This window comes from Alligator sinensis, unplaced genomic scaffold, assembly GCF_000455745.1.
Source record: "Alligator sinensis unplaced genomic scaffold, ASM45574v1 scaffold699_1, whole genome shotgun sequence".
Classification (NCBI taxonomy): Eukaryota; Metazoa; Chordata; order Crocodylia; family Alligatoridae; genus Alligator; species Alligator sinensis.
The window spans coordinates 611,083-624,191 of NW_005842359.1; the positions used below are offsets into that span (position 1 = coordinate 611,083).

Consider the following 13,109-nt stretch of genomic DNA (forward strand, 5'->3'; position numbering starts at 1 on the left):
GTGAATGCATGAAGAAGAATGAATGAAAAACAGATATTAAAAAGCACAGAGGTTAAGACACACCCCCATTTCACTCCATTGTTGATGTCAAAGGCATCAGGCCCCTCCTGTCGGGGCAGAGTGGATGTCAAAGAACCTCAGTAGAGAGAAGGTTCAAGCTAGCCATCAGGAGACATTACTTAACAGTTAGGGCTGCCAGGCTCTGGAATGGGCTCCCAAGTGAGGTGGTACTCTCTCCTACCTTGGGGGTCTTCAAGAGGAGGCTGGACAGATATTTGGCTGGGGCGATATGACCCCAGCACCTGTTCCTGCCTGGGGCAGGGGGTCAGACCTGATGATCTGTTTAGGTCCCTTCCGACCCCAAGTACTATGATACTACTACGATACTATGATTCCTTGTTTTCATACACTACAGTTGCCTTCAAACCTTGATGTAAGAAGTGAATGATGTTCAACAGTTTGGGGAGACAACCCAGTTTCTTCAGAACAGTAAAAAGACCCTGCCTATTGACTGTATCAAAGGCCTTTGTCAGATCAATGAAGGCCATGTCAGTGGTATTTGTTTTTCTTTATACAGGCAGTCCTCAACTTACGTTTCACACTTACAACGTTTATAAATTGACACCCTGGTTTCAACTATTTGACATCAGTTTCTACTTTACAATGCTTGATCCAACACCACGCCACACCAGCAAACAAGTTTGCTGCATCACCCATCTCCCTGGAGAATATCTGTCCAAACTTCCTCAGACACTTTCTTTAAGAAAGCAGACAAGACTCCAGAAAAACCTGTAGCCAAGACTCCTGAGAAGACTCCAGCCAAGATGTAGGCTCATCGTCTAAATCCATCCTAACTTCAAACTGTGGTAATCCTTCAAGCTCTTCATGTTTGATTTCAGTCGTACTGGAGTATATAAATTCCAGTGTTCAATCCAACACTGAAGTTGTTTTTGTTTGTCAGTAATAGCATTTCCATCTAAGACTTTCAGTGGAGCCGTTTTCTTCTCGACTGGACCAGTTGCTCACTTAACATCCTCGTACGTTCCAAAGCTATCACTTGCATTAGCTGCTTTCTGAATATCTTCACAGTTTCAGCCAAAAGTTTTGGGCACACCTCTTAGCCTCCTTTTGCATTTCTCTTCAAGCTGTTCTCAGACTTTCTAGGGTTATGGTGTTGGTTGATTCCTTATAGTTGGTTAGCACTGTCCTTTTGTTTTCAAAGGGTTTCAGAGTACTCTTCAAACCAGCCTGCATTTTTCTTGCATTTTTTGCCAAACACTGTTATAACAGTATTGTCCATGTTTAGTTTTTGAGTTTTCCCAAGATAGGGTGATCAAGTTGTTAGGTAAACTTGATTTCACAATAACTTCTTCATTGAATAGTCTGTGTTTTATCATGTCTTTATTTTGGCTGATATTTATTTGAGGACGACTGGTAGTTTTGCTATGGTGGATCTATTTGACATTGATTCTAACTTTGCAGCATATTAAAGCATGATCAGCGTTACAGTCAGCAATGTGACAAGACCTTGTATGCAGGATTTGTTTCAGGTAGTTATGCCTGGTCAGTACTAAATCTAACTGGTGCCTGTGCCCTGATCTTGGATGTTTCCACAATGTCTTTCTTATGATTTTCCCAGCAAAGTCAGTGTTGGTAATGCATAGATTGACTTGAACAAAGTTCTAACACTCACTGGCCATCTTTATTTATATTACCAATTCCGTGTTTGCTCAGAATACCAGGCCAATTCATAAAACTACATCTAACTTTTGCATTAAAGTCACCAAGTACTATAACGGCCTCATTTCTAAGAGTTGTCTTAATTTCTTCTTCAAGTTGCTAGTAGAAAACATTCTTGTCTTTATTGCTGGCTTGAAGAGTAGACACATATACACTAAATAACGCAAAGAAGCCATTCTGTATATGCACTTCAAGCATCATGAGTTGAACAGATACAGCAATTGGGGCTTTTACAGAAGAACAATAAGCTGTTTCTAACAGCAAAGCCTACTCCCTGCTCTCTCCTTTCTCTTCCTGGTTTCCCATACCAGAACATGGTGTGATCATTCTCTTGGATAGAGCTTGTAACTGAGACCTGAGTTTCTGATAATGCAGCAACGTCAATTCTGAGTCTAACCAATTCATAGTGTAGTAGTGCTGTTTTCCCATAAGTCTGAATCGAGCCCAGGGGTCAGAGTCCAAACATTCCAGCATGCGAGTCACTCTGTCATTTTGGCCAATATAGATCACACCAAGACCTTCAGTGTGTACACCCAGGCAAGAGCATGGAGGTGTAGAGGCTGCCCTAGGCCTACCACCCTCCTTTAGACCACTGAGACAGAGTCTGAAGGCCAGACCAAAGTCCAGACATTCAGTGCCTCGATGGCTGTAGTTTCTGCCAGTGCAAGAGAATAAAGTTGTTGCTGATTGCCCAACACCTGAGTGAAGGCATGTTTGTCAGGGTGATGTCCCTTAGCCCTCTCCATCCAAGGAATACCCACAAAGCAGTGGCGGCTAGGGTTCTGAGGTACCTTAAGTTCACCTTACTCTGGAGGTTGTGGTACTGTGGTATTTTATAGGAGCTACCCTGCCACAAGTAGTCCCACCACATTGCCAGAAGCCCTCCAGTCACATGCAGTTTGTGGTCAAAACAAGGACCAGTTACACATGCACACTAACTGGATCTTTGGCAGTTACACATACACACACAACCTCACCGCCCCATATGCTAACTGGATCTTTGGCAGTGCGGAGAGGGGAAGAGGACAGGAAGATGGTGGGCTGTGTGCGGGGAGGGGGTGTGCATGTGTATGCGCATGTGGTGCAGTGTGGGGGAGTGTTGCTGTGTGTGAGGGGGACAACAGGGTATGTGGGGGCAAGGTATGAGTGTGGGGTGTGAGGACCCCCGCCACATTCTACCCATGGCGTACAGCCCCTGCCAGCAGCAGCAAGGTGAGGGCCCTTGTGCCCAGTGCAGGTGCTGCCGCCTGTAGGTATGCAGCTCTGGTCAGCGCTGCACATGAGGGTGAGAAGCACAGCCCAGCCCAGCCGGATCACCTCCATTGCAAGGGCTCCCCACTGCATGTGCAGCTCCCGCACTTGTGCACCACCACATGAAGCCCCACACTGGAGCCACCTGGTCTTCCTCAGCCCCTGCCATGCAGCTCCCAGGACTCCACTGGAAGGAGCCCCTGCTTTTCCACAGTGTCCAGGTACCTGCACAGCAGGGGGTGGGAAAGGCAGTCAACTCCAGCATGGGGCTTCCCCCAGAGAAGTGCAAGTGTGGGAGCTGCACATATGTGGCACGAACGCCTGGCAAGAGGGGTGGCTCAGCCGGGCTGTGCTCCCCACCCCCCGGTGCGCAGCACTGGCTGGAGCTGTGTGCCACATGCCGCTGGGTGGCGGTGCCTGTGCCAGGCACGTGTGCCTTGAGCCCCACCTGCCTGTTGCTGTTGCTGGCATGGGCTGTGCACAATGTGGAGGGGTATCCCCTACCTGAGCTTTGTGCTGCTGCTGCCCCCCTGGGCGTGAATGCAGCCACCAGCCTCAGCCCCATTCTCTGCCCTCCCACCCAGCTGCAGCTCTCTCCACCCCCGCTGCTTCCCTACCTGCTGCCCAGAGTAAGCAGGACGCCGGGGAAGCCAAGCAGGTACCCCAGTGGTTGCAGAAGCAGCAGCCCCGCCTGGAAGCTGCATCCTGGCCGCCCTTCTACCCATGAGTGTGGGAGCAAGGAGCAACAGATTATGTTGGGGTATGTGTATACATGGACACCTCACTCCCACTCTTGTGAGCAGAAGGGCTGGGCAGGATACAATTAGTACGTGGGTGCTGCAGGCTGGATTCAGCTTGCGGGCTGGATTTTGCCCGCCCCTGGGCTAACTGGATCTTTGACAGTTACACATGCACACATATGCTATCGCGATCTTTGACAGTTACATGCGAGCATGTGTGCACACACCCTCACACATACTAACTGGATTTTTGGCTGTTATACATACATATACATACACAAATGCCACCTTTGGTAAGTTAGGCATTAACCGACTGATTTGTCAGTAAACTAGCATGCTCCCCTGAGGTAGCTCTCACCCATCCTTGGAAGAATTGCAAATCTAGGTCTGATTTGCATCAGTTTAAAGAAAGGAAGGGGAAAAAAAAAAAGACTAAACACTTGGTCTAGACATTTCAACAGATATGGAAAATGCAAGAGTGTAGTTTGCCTACAATAGTATTGTGCAAATTTCTCTTGAGTTACTTGTGGAAAAAGTTAATGCTCAGCTCAAATTAAACTGAATGCGTTAATTTTGTACTGTTATGTGTAGGCTGGGAAGTGAGCAAGAGGTCTGAGTGGCTTTGTTTTACTTGCCCCATTTTCTTTTATCTATATATGCAGCTTCTTTTTGTTTGGAAGATCATCCAAACACTCTCAATAAGTGATCCTGTTTACCACAGAAGGGCAAGTTAAGGGCAAAGCAGTGAGAAATGATTAGTTGATGGATTTTCTGTAAACTTTAGGAAGTTTAAAACATTGTATTTAATAAATATGAGTTTAAATGTAATAACTGTCACAGTTTCAAAGTCAGGTTTGGCTAACCAAAGTCAGGCAGGTTAACCAAAGTCAGCTTTAGTTAACTTGCAACCCAACACTATTTGGCAAGATGGTATGGATGGATCAACTCAGAACCTGAGATATTTGAGTGCCTATACGTGTGCTCAGGGGTGGGGGTGTTTTAATTAGAGCAGTTTTCAGAGAGCTTCCAAAGAGAGCTTCCAAAGAAGCTTTAGTTAAAGCACCTCAGTGGCCATTTTTAAATCTGCAGGGACTTATATATGCAATGCTGCAGCAATGCTAGGTCATTCTAATTAGAATGCAGAGCAGACTGCTCTGATGCGTTCTAATTAGAACACGTCGGAGCATGCGTATAGGCACCCTTTAAGGCTGTAGCTGTCTGCAGTATACAGACATCTAAGAAAAGCACTGCTGGGTCCTGGCCTGTGACTGGGATTCCTAGATGTTACTGCAACATGAATCCTACTAAAGTTACATTTAAAATAGACCACTATCCTACAGTAGGTAAGAGCTGTGCCACCGCTAAGTTTCAGCATGGCTGCAGTGAAGACATCATGTACTTACTTAGGCAAGCCTTTAATGCAGGCGGCTAGATCCTTTGTCATGAAACCAGCTTCTATAGTCTCTACGCAGACCTCTTCCAAGGCAGTGGCAAAGTTCTTGAGGTCAGTGTTTTTATCTAGTTTAGCTCTGTGAGCTAGTCCTCTAGTCCATGCAAAAATGGAGGCTAAGAGAGAAAGACAATATACTAGAGAAACAACGAAACAGCTGCAATTTTCTATGTAGTCACAATGGATTATAAACAAGTGCTTTGTTGCCCAATTAAGAAATGGAAGATTGATTAAAGTTAATTAAAAAAGCTGAGTTTCCCATCAACGTCTGGTGCAGGATGGTGAAAGTATAAGCCAGTTCCTCCTATGTTTTTTGTACCTCATGTAGCTTCCTTAAAAATAAATAAAAAAATAAATAATTAAGAAACAGCATCTATTTTGCTCCCCTTTGTGGCACACAAGAAACAGAGCAAAAATGAAGTCGCGTGCAATTAACTACTCTGCTCTCCCAAACTATCAGACTAAATCTTGGCAAGTATAACATCTTATGGGGGAGTACTATTATGTAGTTGCAGATGATGTTTTATATCGTAATTTTATATCATGCTTGTTTGCACTTATTTGGAAAGGGGGGAAAAAAGAAAACACATGAGGCCACTAGTGTAGCATTATATGGGAATGAGAGAACTTTCCATAGCTTGGACTGTATAGTCCATTGCTCTTTGCCCAGTTCCAGCCATTGTCTACACTGCAAAATTCTGCTGGCAGAGCTGTGTCCAAAAATTCACAGCCTAGAGCCGACATGGCTCTGCTAGCAAAACCCAGGGAGTGGATGAAGCTCTCCTGGGAGGAGAGGCCTTTTCCCAGAAAAGCTTCTGTTCTGGGAGGCTGGTGTAACTAATGGCAAAAAGATTCTCTCCTGCTGGGAGAACTGTGCCTGCACTAAGGGTTCTGGCTGCTTTAATGCTGCTGTCCAAATTAACAGAGCACCAATGCACCCTGTGCGCTCTCCAGTGTCTCCTCCCCACCTGGCACACAGGCAACGGGACTACCTGTATATGTTTGAGTCCACAGAAGCACACTGGCACTAGGTGCAACCACTTTACAATTAGCACGTATGTTACTGTGCAGTGTAGGAACTTGTAGAGACAATACAACTGGTGTTGAGTATTTCAGAGGTAGAGAACATTCAGAAAAGCACAAGCCATCTTACCAATGGGATTGGTAGAGGTTTCTTGACCTTTCTGGTGCAGGCGATAATGACGAGTAACCGTTCCATGAGCAGCTTCTGCTTCTACTGTCTTGCCATCTGGGCAAATCAGCACACTGGTCATCATTCCCAGGGAGCCATAGCCTGCAGATTATAAGAAAAAGTTGTTTCCTCTGAACTCCCTGATGCTGCATCACTCTGACAAGCCTCAAGGACAGGTAAGGGGAAACAAAACCACGAAAAAAAAATGCCCCATACTATTTTATAGTTGGGCTGTCATTCCTCCCTTTTCTTGTGGTAGGAGCGCGTGAAGTTGTAAAAAAGTGGGAGCTGTAACAAGTCCCTGACCCCATTACTGTAGATGTGGAAAGATGGAAGCAATGCTTTTAAGAGCCAAACTGATTTGCATATTGACTGGAAGGGATAGCCATAATTTAAAATAAGCTCTTGGAGCTCACTGAGCAGTCTGATTCCGATCACAAAGACAAAAAGAGCTCCTAAGAGGACGACTGAGGCAGTGAGAGAGCCCAGACAGGGGGAAGGCACCCTGAAAGGATGGACTTGTGGGACTAGGTTTTATGTTATGAAGGCAGTTCTTTGCTTAATTCTGCTACAAGGCATGGGGTAGCTGTAGGGGAAGCTACTGACAACCTTCTGAAAGGGGGAACTGTTGTGGATTCTGCCTGGGGCAGAAGGCAGTGAGGGCTTAGGAAGTACCAGAAGACTCTGTGGGGGTGGGCTAACTAAAGCTCTAAACCCATGCATTGGTGAGGGAGGTGGTGGGTGTTAAGAGTAGGCCCAGTGGGGAGGCAAACATTATGCCATTAAGACTGGGTGGTTGCCCAGAATTGGAAACAGACTACCTACTTACCTGACCAGCCTCCTTAATGGGCCTGTTGCTGCCAGTGTGCCGTATGCCTGTGTCAGAGCCAAAGCCACTACTAGGTGCCTCTGGCTGAAACTGCCTTGTGCCCTGGGCTGGATCTGGCCTGAAAAGAGCCCCACACTCTGGATTCAGCCCAGGGCATGAGGCCAGCTTGACACTGCTGTTCTAGAGAAATCTAAAACAAAATGCTAATTCTGATTCACTTTTTAAAGCCATGCTTCAGTCTCTTAGATTTTCTGGCGTATATGAAATCCTGCAAAGTCTACTCTACAACATACCAAAAAGCTGTTTGTAGACCTAAGATGCACCTCTTGAATAAAAACAGGAAGGCAGCAGGATGTACAGAGTATAAGATGGGTACTGGGCTTATCCCAGCAATGTACTGAAAGAGAAATAGCTCATACCTTGTGCAACAGAGTCAGACTGCACATCACCATCATAGTTCTTGCAGGCCCAGATGAAGCCTCCCTCAGATTTTAGGGCTTGGGCCACCATGTCATCAATGAGCCTATGCTCATACCAGATCTTCTGGGCTTCAAACTGAGACTTGTATTCTCTGGAAGAAAAGGAAAAAAACCCACTATTGCAGCTCCTGATAATTTCTGTTCCAGGCTGTGTTATATGTAAGCAAAAAGAAGTCCCATAAATTGCATAAGGAAGTAGACAAAGAGAGGAGAATAAACAAGGATGATGAGGTTGAGATACCTTTAAGATTGCTATGTGGTAGGTCTGTAAACATTTTACTACATGGTTTTTCCTTTTATTATGTGGATTTTTTATTTGTACAGGCAGCTTGTTTATGATGTTTGCATGCAAGGATGACATGTACCCTGGTCAAAGGAAGGGAAAAGAATCTAAGCAACTCCCCCATTAGCTAGAAGTGCAACCAAATGCCTAGAGAAATTAGAGGAAACAATACTGAAGCAATTAATATACTGTGTTCACATTCAAAAATCAATTGGTCCAGTTTTACTTTTATGCAAAGAGAAAAATCAAGGGCATCTCAGCTTTAGTCAAAGGAATGACCATGTTTACTCAAATCCAAGATGACATTTTTTCCCTTCCGCATTGAACACAGGTAGGTGGAAGGGAACCCCTTGTCTTGGACTCATCTGTAAAAGGACAAGGGTGGAGGGCATGAAGGGGAGGGGAAGCAGCTCCCAACAGCTTCTGCTCACCCCCAGTGCTCCCCTCCTGTTAACTGTAAGGTGTCGTTCCAGCTCCATGCCCCCTCAGAGCACATGGAAGCACTGGCCCCTGCCCAGCCATGCACGAGTGGTGGTGGTGGTGGTGGTGGTGGTGGTGTCTCCAGTCCCCCAGTGGTGTCTCTGGCCCCTGCTGTGTGGCCCAGCAGGGGCCAGAGCTTCCATGCGCTCTGTGCCCAAGAGGAATGGACCTGGGCAACTTCAACTATCCAGACATCTCTTGGGAAGAACACTTGGCCAAGGTGGATTGGTTGCGTTCCTTCCTGACCTGCATTGAAGAGCTCTTCCTGGCTCAGGAGATGCATGGGCCAACCAGAGGTAACGCTCTTCTAGACTTGGTCCTGGCCAAAGGAGACAACCTGGTGACCGACTTAAATATAGAGGGTAGCCTGGGCAACAGCAACCATGAAACCATCACGTTCACTGTCCGTTACAAGGCAAACAAATTAGACAGCAGGGTTGAAGTTTTGGACTTGTTGAAATTTGCATTTTTTTAAGCTCAGGTCATTAGTAGGGGAAGTGTTGTGGGACCAGGGACTGAAGATGAAAGGAGTGCATGAGGAGTGGTTGTTTTTTAAGGACATGATCCTTGAAGCAAAAAAGAAGTCCATTCCCATGCAGAGGAAAGGTAGCAGAAGGGCTGGGAAGCCTTCATGGCTAAACAGGGAAATTATGGTCCTCTTAAAAAAAGAAGAAAGAGGTGTATAAATAATGGCAGCTTGGGACAGACCCCAAAGAGGACTATACAACAGCGGCCCGCACTTGTAGGGGACAGATTACAAAGACTAAGGTGGTAACTGAACTTAAATTTGCAACAGGAATCAAGGACAGCAAGAAGTCCTTCTTTAAGTATATAGGGAACAGGAGGAAAACAAATGGGAGTGTGGGGCCATTGCTCAACAACTCGGTAGAGCTGGTTACCAACATTCAGGAGAAAACTGAACTCCTAAATGACTACTTTGCTTCAGTATTTCACCAGGCCAAGGGGAAAAATTATGCCAGATAGCATACAGAATGAGCAGGGTAGGAATGACCACCTTCCTACTATTGCCATAGAACTGGTGTGTGATCAATTAAAAAAAAATTAGACATATATAAAAGTCAGCAGGACCAGATGGACTTCATCTGAGAATGCTGAAGGAGCTGGCCAAAGTCATTGCGGAAGCCTTGTGGCATTTTGGAGAGGTCCCTGAGGACTGGAAGAGGGCCAATGTTGTACCCATCTTCAAGAAGGGGAGAAGGGAGGACCTGAGTAACTACAGGCAAATTAACCTAACTTCCATCCCAGGGAAAATCCCGGAAAAATTAATTAAGGAGTCACTTTAATTAGAGCACACAGAGCATCATAGGCATCAGCGTCTGAGTGCTGAAAAATGGCAACGGGAGCACTTTAACTAAAGCTCGTTCAACATGCTTTAGTTAAAGCACCCCCCACTGCCATTTTTTAGTGCGGGGACACTAATACACGTGACACTGGAGTCTGTTGGAGCGTGTTAATTACCATGCTCCAACAGACTCGATTAATCAAGTCTTTTCCAATGCACTGCAATTATAACACATTGGAGCAGCCTTTGCTGCACATCTATAGGTACCCAAAATGTATTAGTTACCTGTCATAGATCTCCTGAAAGATGTCTTTGAAGCGTCCATCATATCTCTTCAGAATGGTGTTTTTGGTGCTCATGTAGAGAGGCCAGCCCTTAGACAATGCCATTTGGAAAGAACTATGTGCAAAATCCTGGATGGAGAGGTCAAGATTGTACATTCCCATGGCAACACCACCGCAGTCTAAGAGCAAAGTGAGAAAAGAGAATAGTATACGGGCTAGTTACAGCATTGGCTAAAAAAGGCATGAAAATCAAATTCTTGGTATGCAGGGCAGGATCCTTCTCACCCATCTTTTTTTTTTATTTTTGCTTAATGCAGTTGTAGAGGCTGTGAGATATAAATGGATGAAATTCAGTTACTGCTGTGAATGTAGTGTTTCTGCTGTGCTGTTCGAGGCATGGGTCCTGGTAGACCTTTCGCCTGGTGTACAATTTGTCTATTCTTAAAGGCCAAATGAAGTTCATATCCAGATCATCATTTCCTTTATGGGAAAGGCAGGGGACTGTGGAGAGGCAGAATTGGCAGAGGTGGCCAAAAGTTGTGGGCTTGTGAGTCTCTGCACTGGCTCCCTTACATTAAAGTTTCATTGGCATAATTCTCCTAAAAATATTTTCCTGCCACTGGGATCTCCATACTGACTATGTAGAACAGGCAACATGGCTCCAGCAAGTGCTCTAATTAAGCAACCCAAGACATACAGTTTGTACAAGGGGAGAGGCAGAAGAGGTATGCATTCCCATTCCATGGTCTAGTTTGTTTTTCAAGTATGAACCCAAGAGGAGGAGATCTTCTTGTGGACAGCAATACAGGACAAGCCAACCCTCTGAGGGATACATTAGCATTCCCAATGTCTTGTTTATCCTCAAACAAAAGCTACATGTCACCTCTAGGTATGGAAGCACTTGAGGCAGATGGAACACTGTTCTAGAGAGCTCTAGTAGGTTTTTGTTGAGAAGAACAAGGACATTACAGATTACAAAGTGGGTGGGAAATACAGAGTATAAAGGAAGTCACCTAGGCTGCTTGCAGACATTTAAACCCCCCCCAAAACAACAACAAACAAAAACACCCCCAAAAAACCACAATGCACTTTACTGGAAGCAGCAGCATGTTACTTCAACCTGGTTCTGCAGCATCTGTACAGATCAAGCACTTCAGTGGGGCTTTATGGTGCTTTCAGTCAGCTATTTCTTCCACTTTACTCAGCATTGGTGAGACCGCAGCTGGAGTACTGCGTTCAGTTCTGGATACTGCACTTCAACAAAGATGTGGAAAAGCTTGAAAGAGTCCAGAAAAGAGCCCCCTGTATAATCAAAGGCTTACAAGGCAAGCCATATGAGGAAAGGCTGTGGGACTTGGGTGTTTTCAGCCTAAAAAGAGAAGGCTGAGAGGGGACTTGGTAGCGGCTTACCACTACATCAGGGGAATACATCAAGGACTCGGGAACAACTGTTCACCAGGACAACCTTGGGGAAAACCAGCAGTAATGGTCACAAACTTCTGGAAGACCATTTCAGGCTTAACACTAGGAAAAGCTTCTTCAAAGTTAGGGTGTCCTGACTGCAGAATAAGCTCCCTCCAGAGGTGGTGCAATCACCTACCCTGGAAATCTTCAAGAGGAAACTGGACAGTCACCTTGGTGGGGTCACCTGACCCCAGTTGGATTTTCTACCGAGTGCAGGGGGGCTGGACCCGATGATCTTGCGAGGCCCCTTCCAATCTATGAGATAAGAGTGCCAAAAAAGCACCCAGGTCCAAGTATACAAGCTGGATCCAACTAAGTCTCTTCTGGGCATGCACTGGGCTCAGTGCGGGAACACACCAGGTTTAAAGTGCTGCTATTTTTTTTTTTTTTTTAAACGTCTGCAAGCAGCGCTAGTGAACACTATTTACCCCTCAGCTATCTTCTCTTCTGGATCTTATTCAGCCAAGAGCAGGGCGTGTTTTCTAAGAGTGTTCACACACCCACATCTTTTTAGTTGTGAAATTTTACTAGAGGCTGTTTTTATCATGAGTTTGATCAAAATGAATTAAAAAATGAATAAGAAAGGTCTTCCTACTCTTTTTGAAATACTTAAGAGATTAAAGTTACTGGGCTCAACACTCTTCCTACCTAAAAAACCCACTGACTTCATTAGTGCAAGATCAGGCCTGATTTAGTCTTCTCAATGAAAGCAGTGGATGGTGACTGGGGCTCTTAAGAATGAAGCTATTTCAGGTTTCTTACTATCAGAATACCTTACAGTTTTAGTCTGCATCTTCAGTGCAGTGTTAGCTCAAGTGATGAGAACCTGGTTCTGCACATCCATCCAGGTTAGCTATCACACCAAAGAGCCATAACCAAGTTTCTGCATTCTCACTGGACGTATGATCACCTGTAGATTAGGATAGTTCTTTGCACTGTAGTGGGCTGAGATGCTCCATGATCCTTCCTCTGTGATTTGTTGGGAGACCCTACCTGCCTTTCTGAGAACAGAGAATTGTGGGAAGTCAAAGGAGGACTTTCAGTTCTTGCCTGACTTGACTTGAATTGTCAGTATAAAGTGGGTTGGGGACCAGCCCCAGTGAAAATAACACCTAGCTCAGGGGTCAGCAACCCCCAGCACATGTGCTGAGCATGTCACACAAGGTTATTTTGCTCAGCATGCTACTGCACCTGGGCTCTAGGCAGCTGCTGCCAGCCACAAAGCCCAGGCTGCTCCCAGCAGGCAACTGGGCAGCTGCAAGCCCTGCTACAAGCAGATTGGGCTCCATGGTTGACAGCAGCTACCCAGAGCCTGGACCGGTTGCAGCCAGGAGGCTGCAAACTTCTGCTTCAGGCTCCAGCATTAGCTCCATACTGGCAGGTGCACGTGCACCTCGGAGTGGATGGTGGCGGGGGCCTGAGGCAGCGCAACCCCAGCCTCTCCCCTGCTGCTGGCACAGAGCTGATGACTGGGCTCTGGAGCCTTGTGCAGCTGTTTGTAGCCAGCCTGGGCTCTGGGCAGCTGCAGCAGGCAGCAAGCAGGCTACAAACACCTGTGCTGGGTTTCACAGCCCTGGCATCAGCTCCATGCTGGCAGGGACCGCACGTGGGACT

General features: G+C 46.1%; 1 protein-coding gene across 4 annotated transcripts in view; it reads right to left on the reverse strand.

The window, feature by feature from the left end:
- IDH1 (isocitrate dehydrogenase (NADP(+)) 1, cytosolic) overlaps window positions 1-13,109 on the reverse strand; it is a 33,218-nt gene that overhangs the window by 3,434 nt on the left and 16,675 nt on the right. For 2 of the 4 annotated variants that reach the window (XM_025210578.1, XM_006029133.3), the window contains 4 exons: window positions 10,033-10,210; window positions 7,622-7,773; window positions 6,335-6,475; window positions 5,135-5,297 (listed from right to left, as the gene is read on the reverse strand). In XM_025210578.1, the coding sequence (XP_025066363.1) occupies window positions 5,135-5,297; window positions 6,335-6,475; window positions 7,622-7,773; window positions 10,033-10,210 (634 nt within the window). Of the gene's footprint in view, window positions 1-5,130; window positions 5,298-5,335; window positions 5,514-6,334; window positions 6,476-7,621; window positions 7,774-10,032; window positions 10,211-13,109 lie in introns of those variants that run through there. The other 2 variants (XM_025210579.1, XM_025210580.1) reach the window with 2 other exon arrangements.